This window comes from Musa acuminata, chromosome BXJ3-7 (assembly GCF_036884655.1).
Source record: "Musa acuminata AAA Group cultivar baxijiao chromosome BXJ3-7, Cavendish_Baxijiao_AAA, whole genome shotgun sequence".
Taxonomy (NCBI): Eukaryota; Viridiplantae; Streptophyta; class Magnoliopsida; order Zingiberales; family Musaceae; genus Musa; species Musa acuminata.
Window position 1 is genome coordinate 4,512,148 of NC_088355.1, and position 18,275 is coordinate 4,530,422.

An 18,275-nucleotide genomic window follows, 5' to 3' on the forward strand; every position below is an offset into this window, starting at 1 on the left:
CGCGGTTTGATAGGCATTGTAGATGGAACATATTTCTGTACTGTTGATGAGAAGAATTCTCCAAATCGAGATTCCCACCACACCTGCAACATCATATCATCTACTGTGTGGAGGCAAGAGAAGAAGCTCGCTCGCATGCATCAATGCATCCCTTCTTCGTGCATGCTCGGGAGAAGTACCGAGTGAAGGGTGGGAGACACGGCAAAAGCCTCATCGTGTGCTGCAGTTTGGACCCTCGCGTAAATGGAATGCGTGGGAAACTGTTGTGTGTGCGCGCGCGCGCAACAGCAATCAACCTGGTAAAGGAGGCAGTAGGGAAGCCATGCACGAGGTGGAGACAGTGGCAGCTTTTGCTTTTGAATGCCTGCTTTCCCCCTTTCACTCTGAACCTGTGACTAGTGCTTTCACGCGGGTTTCTGACATCCTCTGCTGATGGCTTCTCCACCTGTTCTTGCCATGGCCGTGTATCTGGGCAGCGCTCGCGTTGGGGGAATCAACAAAAGCAATCGACCTATCTTCACCACAGTAATGGAAGCATGATTTATTCCTTGGTCTTTTCTGGTCCTTGTCACATTAGAGAGACAAAGGCATTTGGGACATCAATGCGTGGATGAGGATGAGGATGATGGCATAACCCAGTCTTGCAAGTTTCAGCTCCCCTGTACTATCATGCTCCCTTTCGTGCAGATTAAGCAGAGATTTAGAAGCTTCCTATATAGTTTTCAGATGCCATGGCTCATTATCTTTCTTACTCCATGCCATTTCTGTGCCTGCTACTGTAGAAGTTCTCTCCTCTCATCATCAAATTGTGCCGAACGCACTTCCTAAGCATGTGATCCATCTGACACACCACCAAGTTCCATTGTCTTTTCCCAGAGTGAGACGTTGTTCCATTAACATGCATACTTTTCTCTCTCTATAGTTACTCCTTGAACCATTCATTTCCTCATTGCGAACCATGAAATTAGACCATAAGATGTGGTGATGTATGTGCTGTCAGATTTTGCTCAAGAGCAGGTACAACTTGGATTGATCATAGTTTAAGATCCTGGAGCAGGTATAATTTAGATTGATGATGTTACTATTGTGATATGCTTTTTAGATAGAGATATTGCACCTAGATGTAGTGAGGGAGAATCTAGCTTTTGGTCTTTGTACATGTCATGCATATTCCCTGTGATGGTGAAAGACTCGGCTGTGATCCGCTTTTCCATTGAACAGGACACCTTTCTCTGTCAAAACCAAGTGGCAGGCATGGTTATGCTCCCCTCTTCCTTCAAGCTTTCACCTCTCCTTCCATTCTATCGAGGTCATGGCTCTCGACCTTACAGGTCTGAGAGAAGGCTGCCCATCGCCCTGAGCTTGAGCTAGCATTCAGAAGTGAGCAGAAGAGGAAGGCCATCGGTGAGTTCGTCCCCTCACTCTCTTAAGCTGAGCCACTGGGTGCTCTTTTGGTACAGTTCTATGAGAGCAAAGAAGTGCAGCACCTTGGTCTTTTGGTCGGCCTTCTTCTTGTTCTGGGCTGCTGGAACAGCTCTGCTCTCCCCAAAAGGTGTCAACTTTGAAGGTACTGCGTGTGTATTCTACCCCTCTTGGTTCCGATTCTTCTCTTCTTCCTGCCTCCAGTGGGAGTGACCCATCTGAATCAGTTATGTTGTCATCCTGTTTCAGTGCAAGCTTTAATGGGTATAAAGGCCTCTCTCATGGATCCTCACAGTGTTCTTGAGAATTGGGACCAGGACTCTGTTGATCCATGCAGCTGGACTATGGTGACATGCTCACCTGAGAACTTGGTCGTTGGCCTGTAAGTCCCCCACCACAAGTCCATTGATTCTCTCTCTCAGTGGCAAGCAAAGCATGCGTACTTGTTTGAATTGTGTTCTCTTTCAGACTGTAGAACTAATTTTGGTCTATCAACACTTGTGGCAGAGCAACTCCAAGCCAGAATCTATCTGGTACACTTTCTCCAAGCATTGGGAACTTGACAAACCTTAAAATTCTGTGAGTTATATAAATTATTGGTGCTTTAATTCAAGAACATTTTTCTCCTTTCCCTCTTGCTTGTGACCCTGAGTGATTGGGATTGTTTCTGTAGGTTCCTGCAGAACAATAACATGTCTGGCCCCATACCACCAGAAATTGGGAAGCTCTCCAAGCTTCAAACAATTGATCTGTCCAACAATTATTTTTCTGGTGAAATCCCTGACTCACTGGGCAATCTGAACAATCTTCAGTACATGTGAGCAGGGGTGTGAAAACAAGACTATTTTCAGGTTCTATGGCCTTGAAGTACTGTTTACTGACCGGTAATTTCTTTATCTGTTTGAGCTGAGAACAGGAGGCTTAATAACAACAGCCTTTCTGGAGCATTTCCTGAATCTTTGGCCGATCTTCCACAACTTGCTTTTCTGTAAGTTTGTTGATATGATCTTTCCAGGTTCTTTCTCCGGTTCATTGTTTGTGACCGATGTGGCTGCTGTGGTTTTCATGCTTCAGGGACTTGTCTTACAATAATCTGAGTGGCACTATACCTAAGATTCCGGCAAGAACGTTCAAGTGAGACATTCAATTTTCAGCTGCACCTCTGCGCTAAGAACTCCCTTTTTCTTTCATAGGCACTGCCAACTTTTCGCCATTGCCGTTTAGGATTTTCGCAACCTGATTTATCATCAATGTCGGTGTTGTTCATCGGATCCTAAGTGTGCTACATCAAAAGCATTAGTATTAAGCATAAATTATTTAAAGTGGCAATTCAAACAGCGGCTGAAGTATTTTCTTTTTAGATTCTTTTGTTTTTACAATCATTAAAGTTTTAGATAATGGAATTCAGATGCAAATTATCGTCAATTTACCTCTGCTAGGCTTAAGAGTTATTAAATTCAGCAGTTTGTGCTCTATTTTTTTTGCAGTTTCTTGGCTTAACTAGCTCTTTTCACGTTTCTGCAGCATTGTCGGAAATCCTTTACTTTGTCCATCAGCTTCGGAGCAAAAATGCTATGGAATGATGCCTATGCCAATGTCCTTCAACATTAACAGTTCTCAGAGTATTATTTTATCTGCAAATTTCTAGTTTAAAGTTAATTGACTTGTCTTATTACTCCCAATTATTTCTGCGGCCGCATGGGCCAGGATTTGAATGCTAAATTCCATATGACCATGGTGATATGTGCAATCTATTGCAATGGACTGTTCTCATAATTTTCAGATGGAAAAAAGAGTTTGTCTCATTTATTAAGTTATAACAATTGCCCGTTCATCTAAAAGCTTAAGCTTATGGGGTAATAAGTCACCCCAACGGGAATTTAACATGGCTGGTGCACTAGAGATTATAGGACAACGGTCTTCTGTTCCGGTTGCCAATTCCGTACAGGTTTTCCTTGTTCTAATTTCATATCAATTAGGCCTTGCCATTAATCTATCAGGAAAGGACTTTGGAGACTGGTTAACCTCATCATTCTTTCAAAATTCTGCATCTTTATACTGAGGTAGAGTTGAAGTAAGAGACGGAGGACTGCCACCACGGCCTTGCTAACTGTGTAATTCTTTTGATGGTTCCCGATACTAAATGATCATTTGCGTTCTTTGTAGTCCAGTAGCTAGATGCTAATTTTTTTAATCTCCTAGCACCCATCTATGTCAATATAATGTCAATGAGATCAAAAATAAACTATATAGCTACATTTTTGTATTCGCAGTTCCGGACTGTTGTTGTGTGTGCAGAAGCTGGTATCTCATTGCCTAAAAAATAATTTGATAAGATCTGTGAGATGATTTTTTTTTTAATATTTTCATTCCTGAATTTTCCAGATGAGTGTTATGCATGATGGCTCTCTGTTGTTACTATAATACAATTTGTTTGGTGTTAGAACATGTCAGAACGACAAGATGTGCGCCGTTTTAATCTTTTATGCACTAAGCTGATTGATTATTTCTAAGCTTCATTCACCATTTGAGAATTTCAACCACTCCCCTCCCCACCCTCTTTTGAATTCATTGACTGATTTGGACTTTATGAAACCTCCTTGTTCTGTTGTTGATCGTAATTATTTTTCTCTCAAGATTCTCCAACCCTGATGAGGTCCAAAAGTCACAAACTGATTCTTGTATTTGGATCTACCTTTGGGAGCATCTGTTTAGTTAGTCTTGGCTTTGGACTTCTCCTCTGGTGGAAGCAAATGCGCGACCAACATATCTTCTTCGATGTCAATGGTAAATTGATCCCTTCTCCAGCTTCAAATCAGAGAATTTGAGCGCAGTCTCATTGATCTCTTGCTTTCCTTCAAAATAAGTCATTAGTCTCTTACTTGTAGTAACAATCATACTGTTTTCAGACCAACACCACGAAGAAGTCAGCCTTGGCAATTTAAAGAGGTTTCAGTTCAGAGAGCTTCAGATTGCTACAAATAACTTCAGCAGCAAAAACATACTAGGACATGGTGGCTTTGGAAATGTGTACAGGGGCCAGCTGCAAGATGGAACCTTGGTAGCCATCAAAAGGCTGAAGGATGGAAATGCTGCAGGCGGCGAGATGCAATTCAAAACTGAAGTTGAAATGATAAGCTTGGCAGTGCACCGAAACCTCCTTAGATTGCTGGGGTTTTGCATGACTGCTACGGAGAGGCTTCTCATCTATCCATACATGTCAAATGGAAGTGTTGCCTCCCGACTCAAAGGTAAGTCCTAGTTTAAGCTTCCTACTTTTAGGACATGAACTCATCCATGGAAGTACAAAAGATATGCCTCCACTTGCTGATTGATATATGTTATGTTTGATCAAAACAACTACTGTAATTGTTGATTTGCGGATGTCATGCTTTATCTTTGATACACAACAGAAGCTTGTTCTTTTCTTCCTTGCTGTCTGTCGTGCAGCGAAACCAACATTAGATTGGAGTACCAGAAAACGAATAGCTTTGGGAGCTGCAAGGGGGCTTCTCTACCTGCACGAGCAATGCGACCCCAAGATCATCCACAGAGATGTAAAAGCTGCCAATATACTGCTCGACGACTACTGTGAGGCCGTCGTCGGAGACTTTGGACTAGCAAAGCTCCTAGATCACAGGGATTCACATGTCACTACAGCTGTGCGTGGAACTGTGGGACATATAGCTCCAGAGTATCTATCGACAGGCCAGTCTTCCGAGAAAACAGATGTATTTGGTTTTGGAATCCTCCTCCTCGAACTGATCACTGGTCTGAGAGCTGTAGAATTCGGGAAGGCAGCAAACCAGAAAGGTGCCATTCTCGACTGGGTAAGGATGATACATGTCCACTGACACGTCCCTTTACCCCAGAATCACGTTCCAAAGGCATCAAAGCTTATAATTTTTGTCATTTGCCGATGCCAATTTTTCGGTGCCAGGTTAGAAAGATTCACCAAGAGAAGTGCCTGGACATGCTGGTGGACAGGGACCTAAAGAACAACTATGATCGGGTTGAGGTGGAAGAGATCATCCAGGTGGTGATCTTGTGCACCCAGTACCTTCCAGGCCACCGGCCCAAAATGTCTGAGGTGGTTCGCATGCTCGAAGGTGATGGCCTTGCAGAGAGATGGGAGGCCTCTCGGAGGATCGAAGCTCACAAGCTAAAGGTGCCTGAGATCTTCTCCGAACAGTACTCCGACATCACGGACGACTCCTCATTGCTGATCGATGCAATAGAGCTTTCGGGACCAAGGTGACTGATGATGATGATGATCGAAACAAGCATAATTAGCATGTTATATGAGGAGCTTGTGCAGATAGTATCAGAGTGTTTGGTTGAATTAAGTGTTTTTGAGTGTTAAGAATGATTTAGGGAGTTGTCTGCTATTGTAGGGAAATAGATGGAGCTCTTACCAAGTGCTGTGACAGGTTCATATTCAACAGATGATATAATTCAGTCATAAGATTGTAAATTGCAGTTCTCTTGAGTGGTCAATCTGACCCTTCTCTTCCTTACTGTAACTTTCTTTTTGGGCTGATACAAAGTCTGAAACATCAATTCTGTATAGTTTCTTTGTTAGAGTATTATGAACAGAGTACTTTACTTCAAAGTGCAATTAAACCAACACAAATCTACAAGGGAACACTGTCTTCTCTATCTATCATCTCCCTTTCTCTTTCTTTCTGTGGCTATTTTGTATCATAAGGGAGATGTTGATGATGAACAGAAATATGCCAATGAAAAAAGAAAGAGAACATGATGTCAGGAGAAAGGAATGCTATGCCAATTGGAAGGATAAATAACTAAAACAATGTTGCCACAAGACAGCAAAATACTGTTGCCAATGCAACATCTCTTGCCATCACAAATGCCACATTAATATTTTGAGTGACAGGAAGAACAGAACAAAGGGACATGGATGAACATATGGCACAACTCACCATTCCTAATTATTTGCTTAGCACTGAGCATCTGATGCATCATAGGAACGAGTGGCCCATCCAATCATCAACCCATCTCTCTCATAGCTTCATGATGAGATGCCTTAGCCATTTCATTTAAAAAAGCCTTGGGAACATATCCTCAAACTTGGGGTGAATATGTTCCATCTCTCTGCACTGCCGGTTTGATTTGTTTTGTTTGGCAGATCGATTTATTCTCATTCTAATTATGTAGTCAGTGCAAAGGAAACAATGAAAACAGGTTCTCCCACAGTTCTCCATCGGTGTCTCTGCCCACTAGCTTTCTAAAGTAGAAAGATACTCCACCTTTCTTCGATTGCTGGGAGGCGCGCGGCGCACTGGAGGCGTTCGGTGGGCTCGGTGATTTCCATGTGCTGGCATGAAGAAGACGGTAGAAATGGAGCTCCACATTGGCTGTTGGTGTGCATTGTTCCTTATACTTTCTTGGTTTTTGGGGTGCACAGCATTTGACATCATGGCTTCCACCATGCAAATCTTAACATCAACTATGGTTCTCTCTCTCTCTCTCTGCATCTGTTGATGCTTTACAGAGCATGCATCATAACATCAATTCAAGTCTCCTACTCCAAATTTCCTTCTTTATGTTCAGCATCGGCTTCAAATCTTTGACTTTGGTTGTTGGATGTGGTGGCTCAAAGATGTGAAGTGGGGTTGGTGACGATGTTTCCAGGATGCGGCAACAAGAGGATGTTCTCAGGTTGCCTGTGGTATCATTTGGCATGGGTGCACGAACATACAAATATTGCTTTTGTCCTTGTTTGTCCAAGGAACAGGAGGCATGCATTCTTCTGGAGGTAGTCTTCATGGGTTACACTGTGTTCTTGGAAGTGATCATGTGGAAAAGGTTGTACGCGGAAGCATCGACTGCAGGCAGTGAATTCCACCGAGGAGCTGATTGAGATGCATGATAATGGAGGGGGAAAGTCATCATCCCTTTGACACTCGAGCAAAAGATGATGGTGGAGAAAGTTTCTCTTTCCTGTCCATAATACACAATCCCTTTGTCATCAGCCACCCGAAAAATGAAAGAAAAAGATTCAGAAAGCAATTACTTTGTAGATCTCTTGTCGTATTAAGATGATTACAAGAACAGAAACATGGAAAATCGATTCTAAGTCTTTTCCTATGTCGTATAGAATCTAAACAAAACCAAGTGGAAACTTCCACCAAATCATAGCCTGAGTGACCCACCGGACCAAGTCAGAAAGGATGCTTCCTTGCTTTGGATTGCATCTACCGCCACTATGTTCTCGGTTATAAATGCCCAACGCAACGAAGCTTAAGAACACGGCAAAGGAAGAAAGGAGGTGAAGAAGAAGAAGAGGAGAAGGAGAAATGAGGCCTGGAAGCTCATCGAGTTCGACCGGATCCAACATATGGCGCACTCCACTTCCTTATCTCTTTGGAGGGTTAGGAGCCATGATGATCCTTATAGCAGTAGCTCTTGTGGTGCTTGCGTACTCCCACCGGAAGTCCGCCGGCGACCGGGACTCGGCGGCGGCGTCGAGCCTGCCTGAGAAGGTCTTGGTTGCTCCTCTGGACATGGAGCCAAGATTCGTGGTCATCATGGCTGGAGAGAGCACACCGTCCTTCATAGCAAAGCCGAACTCTCTCTGCCAAGAACCATGACACTGCAACTTCCTGCTCCTTTTGTTCCCTCTTTCTATCTTTTCCTTTCCCTTCGCGGCAGATGTAAACTTGAGTTAGACTCTTAAGGTGTGATAACTCAGAGAGAGTCTCTTTGTCTGTTCTCTGACAAAAGTACTTTGGCAAGGAATGCCATGAAGCTTTATTCTCTGATCTAAATTGGCTTCCAGGAAGCTTTAAGCTTTTGCATGAAGTCTCTTCCTTGCAGATCATTACTGGTTTAGATTACATGTCTCGCATCAACTCTCCAACATACATATATCAATAGATATGACTACTCCTTTAAGGAATTTGGATGAAGGTGATGATAAAGATGAAACTTCAAGAAATGTGATGGGTGATGAGACTGGAATTACCATCTTCAGAATTGCTTGTGGCTAAGACGCATACTTTACCACCAATCCTAATCGTTTCTCAAAATATTCTTGTTGTCTAATCTGTAAGAAAAGGCTACAGATTTATGCTCAACCTACACAAACCGAATCAAGTTTTCTCTTTTATGTTGGTATCAGATATTGAGTCTTTCCAAAGAAAAAGTGTTTTTACTGAGGTGATCTTGGCCAAGAACATCAATCTCCATTAGATACAACCAGAATCTTGTGTGCTTGTCACTTCACATATAAGATTACTTTTGATTGTTCTATCCGTACGTAAACCTTACTTTTTTGATTGTTCTATCCGTACGTAAACCTTGTTCAAGAACAGTAGGGTTATCGAGCAGATGCAGAAGCTGATGTGCAGAACCACCAGGGTCGCCTTCTTTCTCCGAGATCATTATAGTGTCAGATGAAATGCGTGCATGCATGCACTGCTGGTTATGGCCGTGGCCTTATGGGTCGTTGGAAGTGACGGCTCGTGGGCGTTAACGCCATGGCCCCATGCTTCCACTGTGTTGCAGCAGCGACGGGGACGACTGCCCATAGTTTTGTCTGCGGTGGGCTTGGAACAGGAAGCATCCCGGCAGCTTCAATTATATCCACTTCTATTGATCAGTGGGGAGCATGATGATCACCTCCATTAGCTTCCTTTGGATCTCCTTTTTCTTCCCTCTTTGCCAGTGCCCCCACTAGTTTAAGCCTCCTCCTCCATCCACACCACAACGAAGAATGTGTCTTGTTTCTATCCTTGACTTGGATGCAGTAGACCCACTGGAGAATTATTTGGATCATATAGAATTAGGACATCGTCTTCATTAGGATTTCCTTTTAGTGTGAAGATCCAATAGTGCCCATCCGTTGTGATGTATGTTTCCAACCAAAAAGGGCATGATTAACATGTCTTACGAGAGACGAAGAGATGTCATTCTGCAGGAGGAAGAAGAGGACAGCTTCAACTGTAGCTCATGTCAGAGACAAGTCAGATACTGTGATCTCACAAGTTTTGGATGAGATGAATAGTGAAAAAGATTCCATGTGGAAGTGATGCAATGTGTAGCACTGACCTGCCATTCCTACTCATCAAAAGCTTTTCTTTGCAGTGCAGTCAGAAGGAAAGAAAGAGGAAGAAACCAACATTCTTGTGTTCATGTGTAGGTAAACTAATAAAACAAAAAACTAATGAACCATCCCATGTTCTCTCTCTCTCTCTCTCTCTCTCTCTCTCACACACACACACACAGAGACTGCAATGATCAAGAGTCACATGATCCAAAACATTTAGCAGAAAAGAAATAATAGTGACAGTGAGCTGCCTAACTTGAGCATGATAGGGTAATTAGTATCAAGAAGCCAGCTTTCGGCCAATGGTCCACCTTTCTCAGACAACCCATTGGGAGGGTACCCCAGTTTCAGGGGGCATGTCACACCTACAGTAACTTTGACATGTGTTCTTCTGCTTCCGAGTCTATCCAATTATGTTCACTAGCTCAGTTGTGTCGACAACAAGTAGTAGAACCCATAAACTATTAGGGTTTTGGCATACCTAACTCAATCAACATGAACAATAGCAGACTGCTCATGCTGACGTCGCATCCATAATCCGTCTCTCTCTCTGCATTGTTCTCCACATTGTCTTTGTTTTTCCACAAAAGCTAGGAAGACAAGCAGATGTGAGGTCTGATGCAAGAGACCTTTTTGACGATCACACCTTCACAAACCTAATGCAATCCCTGAATTCCATATGGGATGCATTAAACAAAGGCAAGCGTGAGAAGCAATGCTGGTGAGCATTGGCTGCCTGTCTGAGAGTATGATAAGCGAGGCAGAAAGAGCTGACGACAGATGTAACTTTACATGCTTCTGTGCATTCATCTCTTCTGCTTCTGCTGTGCTGTGTGATGGCTGATTTGTCTCTTTCTGTAAAGCTGTTCTTCTACTGATAAAACTGTCGGATGATTCAAAGATGAGTTCGGTCTTCAGGTATTCGATGAAGCTGGTTTTGAGTGAGCTTTCTCTTTCCCTGCCTATATAAGAAGATGGAGCCATCCACTGTTGGTGTCTTCTCTTCCTCTTCTGTAGTCGTAGTCATGAATACTTCCCAACTCACCGGAGATGACGCAGAAGAACTTAGCAGCTGCGATTCTGGGTGGACCAAGTATCTTTCTTCGCCTACGCATCATGATGGCGGCGACGACGACGACGACGATGATGATAGCGAGGTGGAGTTCACTGGCGGGGATGATGATGATGATGAGCACAAAGGTTACGATAGCGAGGACAGTGACGATGACTCCATGGCCTCTGATGCTTCCACCGGATTCATCGGCAGCGGCGTGGATGGTTCCAAGTGCAACGACGTCGGTGACGACGTGGACGGAAATGGGAAGGAGGGTCATGCCCAGTGTTCTTCTTCCTACTCCTGCGAGGAATTCTACGAGGTGGAGGAGGCGAGAAGCAAACAGGCGTGCGATCCTCGCAGCAACTCGGAAGCGAGGAAGAACAGATTCAAATGACAAATGTTGTTTGCAGACCTTATGCTCACCGTAGGAAATGATATCTATCCATGTGTTGTTTTAGGAACCATCGATGTTGCTTTATGATTCGTGCACCTGTTTTATAGGACATCGACCAGGATTGGGCCCATAGCCCAACTTGACCCAACCTGTTAGTCCGCTTTGTAACCGCAAACCCGGCCCAATTCGTACGCCTTTACCCTTCTCTCTCTCTCTCTCTCGCTTCCGTTGGAGGCAGCGGTGACCAAAGGAGCGTCGAACCACCGCGTCTGTCTCGTCGTCCCTCCGCCTCGGCATTCCCACCCGAAACTCTAACATTCAGGTCCTTTCGATCGATAGAAAACATCGGGGCTCGGATCGATCCGTTTTCTTCTCCCTACCGGAATTGTTGTCGTAAGTCCTCTAACGTTTCCAGCTGTTCTTATGGTTTGCTTTAGATCCGAAGCTCGTCTGAGGGTTCAACTTTGCTTGTTCGTTCTGTGATAAATTGCCTTAACCTTGCGAATAGATGCATTGATGCTTCGTGTTGCCGAAGTATCTCGAGCCGTTTCGGTCCCAAGATTTAAGATGATTGACAGATATCAACTGTTCTTGAGGGCGTAAGTCTTTGATTTAACGCTTCTCTTCATGGTTCACAAGAAAAGTCTTCTGATGTCGGAGATAAAACAGGCAGTGTGGATTCGGAAGAAATCTTAAATGCAGTATGACCTAGGTGCTAAATCCGAGGGCAGGATGATCACTGTAGGGGTCGTTGTTCATGTTGGAAGCGGACATGTGATTTATCTGTTGAAAGAAGTGCATAAAAGTTAGGCATCAAAGCCAACTTTATTTTTCTTTTCTATTTGTTCTTTTTCTTTTTTTCATAAACTAGATCCAACATCTAGTAATAAAGTAAGACCCTGCCAACTGCTTTTCTCAGAATCTGTGTTTCCTCAGGACGTTCGATCTACATTGTTTCCTAAATTGTGGAATGATAAACCTACAATTTCATGCTTCAAGTAATATGTTAGTTGAGACTATTTCTTTGAAGATATTTATATAGGTTAGTCTTTCTAAACAATTCTGTTAGTATTGACAAGCAGTAACAGGATAATCTACCATTTTGGGGTCCAGTTTTGCCAGAAGTTTATGATTCAGTGATCCAAAACATATCATCTGTATCACAAAAAGGCCCTGAATGCTTTTAATCCCTTCCTTGGATGAAGGAAGGCCTCATTAGATCAGTATAAATTGTCTTTTTCTGTGGATGAGTACCAGTCAATTGTGATTTGTTACCTTATAAAATTTGTCCCAAGTTCTAAACTGAGTTGTTTATGACAATGCTTGTAAGACTCCAAAATATCTATTTGTTTATGTGACTTTCGATTTAGAATATTTTTTCAAAATGTTGACTGTTATTTTGACTCACTTAAGAAATCTTCATGAAACAAACATTTGCATTTATTTCCCAAATTGTTCCACATCATGGTAAATGGGATTAGGGCAGGTGTATAGAATAATTTCATGTCAATGAAACTTTTCAGTTATTTTTGGCAGTCATGTCAGTTGCTGATCTTCATTCATCAGTCTCAGGTCCTTGACACTACTGTATGATCGTGGTCCTTATATTATTGTTCAACTTAAGTCTATATAGAATAATTTTCAGTGTTGAAGCGTATTTTAGAATCAATGAACCTTCCAATCACCATTATAATACTTCCATAAATTCAAGTTACTAAGATAATTTTTAGAGATTGTGTGATTAATGTATGTCAATTGATTTTATAAAACTTACCTTGGGTTCATTTGCCTCACATTTTTTAACACCGATATTGACAGAAGTTGATTGAGTTTTGTCGTGCAGTATAGAAAAAGATCTGAGTCCGTAAATCACTCCTGAGCAGTTGTTTTAGGATCATCTGATTGTTTTAAGCTTGTCAAAGGCCATGACATTGTATTGCATGTCAATAGCTATAGTGGATTGTATTGCAGCCCAAAGGTCAATGAATACTTCAAACCTGACTCCGTTAACATGTTTGTGCCTGGTTAAATAACCTAGAGAGAATTTTACAGATGTGCTGCTCTAAGCATCAGATTGCCCCTATTAATTTTAAGCTCAAAAAATTATGGTTTTCTTCTTTGTTCCTTTTGTAGTTCTGCTTTATATGATTCTCTAGTTGTTGTCCTGAGCCAGTTTCTGTCCCTAAGACATGTATCGTCTTAATTTTGATTTGGGAAATGAGAGGAGCCAGCATTGCTTCCTTTTGTAGTTCTGCCTTGTATGATTTTCCAGTTATTGTCCGGATCCAGTTTCAGTCCCTAAGGCATGTATGGCCTTGATTTTTATTTGGGAAATGAGAGGAGCCAGTATTGCATGACCATATGTTTAATCAAATTTAGTAAATGTGACAATACATAAAAGGTCCAGACTCAGTATACTAGATAACCTATTTTCATCCCCTCGTGTGGCAACCTTTCTGAATTGTCTCATCTCACTCAGCCCTGCTAAATCCAAGTGCTGCAGCATCCTTCTAGATTTCTAAATCAGTATACTTACTGTCCTTGTTTGTTGTTTAATTTTAACCTATCTGGTGAGACATGAATACTGTGAATTACCACAACAATTCTAAGAATGAAACTTCCTTTGTATTTATCTTTTGGTCTTCATATTATTGATTGAAATCTATAATCAAATTTATTATTAATTGATACCAAGTATAGAATAGTATATCATTACAACCATGTTTAATTTATTTCTGCAAGTAAATGGAGCTTACTTTGTTTTTTTTTTTTTTTTGTGGAAATACTCATCCATTATGATGTAGTTTCATGTGATGGAGATAAGTTGATGTCATTAAAATAACTATTATAAAATGATAATCCTTCTACATTGGTTGGATGCTTGTTGAGGTTCATGATCTGTTTCCTTTTTCTTTTCTGTATTCATTAAAGGCTAATTAGATCTACAGGTTATTTTTCTGTAGAAAAAGGATATTCAGAATATGGCTATTGATGATCATGATGGCAACTGTTTACAAGAGGATGAATCATTAAGTGAAGATAGAATAAATGGAGGAAATGGAGCTGAGGCTCTAACAAGAGTAGAACTTGATGTGGCGTATTCTTCTGAGAAGCTACTGAACTTGGAGATGCTCTTGATGCAAGTGGCCGACAGAGCGCATGACATTGAAAGTGTGAACATGGGATATGAGGACATCTCAGATGAATCTGTTACGAAGGCCTTCGAGTCTGATATCCTATCTGGAATTTTAGACATGGAGGTCAATGAACTACAAAGCTTCATGTCCTTGCTACAAATTGAAATCATGGAGGCCCGCCAAAATTTTTGTCAGGGTGAGCACATGGAAGACTGTACTGCTACAGTAGAAGAAAAGTTACATGATGCTGAAGAATCAGTGAAGAAGCTACAAGACTCAGTTGCTGACATTCGGGAACAGTCATCCAAGTTTGAAAGAACTCTAGCTTTGTTTCATAATGAGACCAGTAAGTTGTCCATCAGTTTATTACATTGCTTTTTTGTTTCTGTTTGTGCATACTTACATGATGTGTATTCATTTACTTAGGGTCTGATGAGAATGAGGAACTTGAGAATGATCATTTGACATCCATCAAGAAACCACAGACTGTTGATCAACAAAGGCATGTCTTACAAATGTTGGAAAAATCATTGGCCAGAGAATTGGATCTTGAAAAGAAACTTTCAGAATATAGATCAAATGAAGAGGATCTTAAGATAAAACTGCATTACACAGAAAGAGAGCTATACTGCATGGAAGAGTTGATGGAGATATGTTTGGAGAGAGCATTTGAGGCTGAGAACTCTGCAGAGCTACTTCAGGGTATTGCAAGAGAACTGGCTGGAAAACTTCAACTTGTTCAGCTTAATCTGAACAGTTCGCTGCATCGAGAACATGAAATGAGATTTAATCTTGAGGAAAATATGATGCAATTACCTACTGAAGAAGCTGCCAGAGAGAGGCTGACATCTAGTCATGCAGAATTGAATGATATGCTTTCATCAAAGGAAAAAGGTCTAAAAGCAAGTGTTATGGAAGCTGAAGAAAAAAGCATACTGACCAGTGCAGAAATTTTGTCTCTGAGGGAAAAGGTGATGGCACTTGAGGAGCAGCTTAGGGAGTCTAACGCCCAGTTGCAGCTGGCAAAGACTTCTGCAGAAACCAGTCAGCAACAACAGAGTACACTGCAGTCTGATCTCTATCAGATGGAAAATGTAATGGAGGGTCTCAAAGGTAATGTTTTGAGAGCTGAAAGCAAGGCTGAAAGTGCAGAAGCCAAGTATACTGAATCGAGAAAATCTAATATTGCTTTAAATGAAGAGATTGTTTTTCTTCGAAATAGTGAATCTGAAAAGAGAAGCCTTTTAGAGAGGAGATACAAGGAATCAAACACTCAGTTGGAGCATGCAAAGGCATCTGCTGAAGCACTTGAAGAGCAGCAGAATGTGTTATATGCTGCAATTACTGATATGCAAAGTATGATCGAGGATCTTAAAGCAAAGGTTTCAAAAGCCGAAAGCAGGGCTGAGAATGCTGAATCTAAGTGCACTCTATTAACTGAAACCAATTTAGAACTAAATGAAGAGCTGGGTTGCCTAAGAGGAAGGTTGGAATATTTAGAGACATCATTGCACCAAACCGAGGGTGCAAAAATAGCCACCGCTAAAGACATTGGTATTAGGACAAAAATTATTAGTGATCTGGTCATGAAACTAGCCCTGGAAAGAGAACGTCTTCAGTTACAGGTATGTGTCTTTTCTTCTTTTGTTGTTCGCTGTTCTGTTCAACATTAAATCATCAAGCAAATAAGTTTAACTAATGTTTCTGATATGGTTACCATTTGCATCTGAGGTTAAGGACATGCTTGATTTGATTATTTCTACAGGTTATTATTTCATTTGGAATGGTCGATGATATTTAGCAATAAGTATACATATTTGAACTAAGTGCTTCAAACTATTGAAGACTCACAGTTATGTCTACTTTTCCACATTGTGACGCTGCTATGAAATCTTATTCATTCTAATTCTTGAGATGACCTTTAACAGAATGGCCCTTTCTTGTCCCAAACTCCCAATTCGCATCCTTCTTTTATTTTAATCTTTTGTCTTTTACCCTGTTTTAACACTATTCATAAACAAAAGATCAGTCCAGTGAACAGATTATGTTAGAACTTTGATCTAAGCTCAACCTGATCTTTGGACTGCTTCTTAATATCTGTGCTCCTTGTATCCTTCAATATGTTTCCTAGTGATGTATCATCGTTTTCTGACATGCTTGGTACTACTACTATTATGTCGGATTTGACAACATTTTAACATGCATCTTATTTGAAGCTGAGACATCATCTTAAGTCCTAGATCGAGAAGGTAATGTCTGTTGGACAAAGATCTCCATGATTGGTTCCACTCGAGGAAAGATAGAATATGGTCCAAAGAGAGGTAAAGGATTTGCGATGAAGGTAATAGGTATGACACCTTTCTTGAGAAAGTCCAAGAATGAGAAATTTGTTGAAGTCTCTAGAATGATACGAGGTGGTGGCAAAAGAAGAAAAACAGGTGCCATGATTAAGAATGTTGAGGAAACAATAATCGAGATCCTATGGGCAAAAAACAAATTACCAAATAGCATGTGCTGATAATTATGTTGGTCATTAGTCTCTAAGTCGCTATGTAAATTCAATGCTATAGCTCTGTTTGCCATCTGCAACCCCAAATTTTTTTCATTGCATCCAAACAAATTTCACTGTTTGAAAAAAATGTATATGACAGAGTGATCGTGGCGCTTATGTTCAATTATGTTCTTACCTTGGACATGCTGTGAAATTGTTTTTAAGCACAACAATTTGCAGTTGATTCACCTAGAATATGTATTATTTTTTAGGTTTCTCTTGGAGAACTTCTAGCAAAAAGCTTTAATCTTCTAAAATCATGTACAACTTCTGCTTGCAGATATCTGCCTTAACGAAAAAGAACAAAGTTCTGCTTGAGAAGTGTAAAAGAAAGGGCGATGCCCACATTCCTAAGAGTTACAAGGGACCTCAGAATGGAACTGAACTTGGGTTTCCAAAATCATCTATAGATGCATTGACAGAGTCTTCAGCTACAGATTTTCAGGTGGGGGTTATTGGTTCTCCAAAATCTGTGTAAACATTGATCTTTTCATTCTAGTAGTGACTGAGAAACACCCTGGCCACTGATTTTTTTTGTCAACTATTAAGAAAACTAGGGTTTTGTTGATGATTGTGTGTGGAATATGAGTTTTTGTTAGACTTGTATATTTTCATGATGTAGTTTGCCAGCATGTATCCAATGTCTGTATAAATTAGAGATGAACACATTATGTATGAAGATGCATGTTAATTTTGCAGAACAGTGTGTCTGTTGTGGGGCTACATGTTCTTGAAAATGCCATAACTATTCCGATCACATGATTTCAGTGTGTTTTTGTTGGGACTGAAGCCTCTTTAATAAATGCTGAACGGAAATTTACATGCAATTAGGTAGAGAAGTTAGCTGCAGATGTGCCTGCCAGCGACAGAGCACGGAGATGACTGCTTCAACGGAGGAATCCTCAGGTGCAGGTCCCAAGATGGAGACGGTAAGTATTTTTTTTCTCGGCTATCCTTGTCTTGTTTATTGCAGTCTTTGCATTCTACGTATATCGACAAGAATTTTTTTCAATTTCACTGTTTGCTTTTGATTATTTATATTCTGATTTTTGAGAGAGAGATTAGCATCAACTACACAGTAGATTATCTCAGGAGAGTGACTTGCAGCCTGCAGACATACTTCTCACCATCAGAATAATAATTGTGTGGTTTGAGTCTGGATCGTCAAAACTTCGGCTGTTTCATTGATTGCCCTTCGGATTTCCAGTGGGCTGTACCAACCTACTGGGCCCCTGGTTTTCCCATTTCCCATCATCATCTTCATCTGTGTTCTGCACTGATCTCTGGCTCTCTGTTTCAGAACCAGAGTTGCCCATAATTTTGGATAAGGGAGACTGGCAGACAGCAGAGATTTTGTCGCTCTCTGTTAGATTTTTCAGATCAAGTTTCCACCTGCCTCCACTGGCATAAATCTTTGCCCAATGGTGGTGAAAAGGTCACATTTGAGACATGCTAGCTAGGCTTTGTGCAAGAACTTGCAAATTAGGTGGACAGCTGAATACATTTAAGTAGGGTGTTGTAATCCCCACTGTCGTAACCCGAATCCTGCAAGGTTGAACAGCTAGCCGCTTTGTTCAGAGAATTGTAGCCACATCAGGGTTTTAGGTTACATGACCTATCCTACTAAGAATCACAAACAGATA

The 18,275-nt window shown here is 41.2% G+C and overlaps 2 protein-coding genes across 4 annotated transcripts; both read left to right on the forward strand.

The window, feature by feature from the left end:
* The first annotated feature begins 1,286 nt into the window (after positions 1 to 1,286).
* LOC135642592 (protein NSP-INTERACTING KINASE 1-like) lies at positions 1,287 to 5,885 on the forward strand. Its single transcript, XM_065158868.1, has 11 exons — positions 1,287 to 1,567; positions 1,672 to 1,804; positions 1,930 to 2,001; positions 2,096 to 2,239; positions 2,339 to 2,410; positions 2,497 to 2,556; positions 2,947 to 3,044; positions 4,060 to 4,209; positions 4,332 to 4,673; positions 4,873 to 5,252; positions 5,363 to 5,885. The coding sequence occupies exons 1-11, from the start codon at positions 1,465 to 1,467 to the stop codon at positions 5,678 to 5,680; spliced, it is 1,872 nt and encodes a 623-aa protein (XP_065014940.1). The 5' UTR covers positions 1,287 to 1,464; the 3' UTR covers positions 5,681 to 5,885.
* Positions 5,886 to 10,956: 5,071 nt separating this feature from the next.
* On the forward strand, positions 10,957 to 17,615 carry LOC103990497 (WPP domain-interacting tail-anchored protein 1). 3 transcript variants are annotated; one of them, XM_065157704.1, is made up of 5 exons: positions 10,957 to 11,337; positions 13,893 to 14,427; positions 14,508 to 15,706; positions 16,913 to 17,077; positions 17,464 to 17,615. In XM_065157704.1, exons 2-5 carry the CDS (start codon positions 13,926 to 13,928, stop codon positions 17,512 to 17,514), a joined length of 1,917 nt encoding a protein of 638 aa, XP_065013776.1. In that variant the 5' UTR covers positions 10,957 to 11,337; positions 13,893 to 13,925; the 3' UTR covers positions 17,515 to 17,615. The 3 variants fall into 3 exon arrangements, with proteins under 3 accessions (XP_065013776.1, XP_065013777.1, XP_065013779.1); XM_065157705.1 differs by having other exon boundaries at positions 13,908 to 14,427; XM_065157707.1 differs by lacking the exon at positions 17,464 to 17,615 and having other exon boundaries at positions 16,913 to 17,389.
* Positions 17,616 to 18,275: the final 660 nt, after the last annotated feature.

Bases quoted from the DNA above. Each gene is read 5' to 3' on its own strand.
- LOC135642592 (XM_065158868.1), top strand. From the start codon at position 1,465: ATGAGAGCAAAGAAGTGCAGCACCTTGGTCTTTTGGTCGGCCTTCTTC. The intron at 2,411-2,496 runs GTAAGTTTGTTG...TTCATGCTTCAG, and splicing joins CTTCCACAACTTGCTTTTCT to GGACTTGTCTTACAATAATC. The intron at 5,253-5,362 runs GTAAGGATGATA...TTTCGGTGCCAG, and splicing joins AAGGTGCCATTCTCGACTGG to GTTAGAAAGATTCACCAAGA.
- LOC103990497 (XM_065157704.1), top strand. From the start codon at position 13,926: ATGGCTATTGATGATCATGATGGCAACTGTTTACAAGAGGATGAATCA. The intron at 15,707-16,912 runs GTATGTGTCTTT...TTCTGCTTGCAG, and splicing joins GAGAACGTCTTCAGTTACAG to ATATCTGCCTTAACGAAAAA. The intron at 17,078-17,463 runs GTGGGGGTTATT...ACATGCAATTAG, and splicing joins CTTCAGCTACAGATTTTCAG to GTAGAGAAGTTAGCTGCAGA.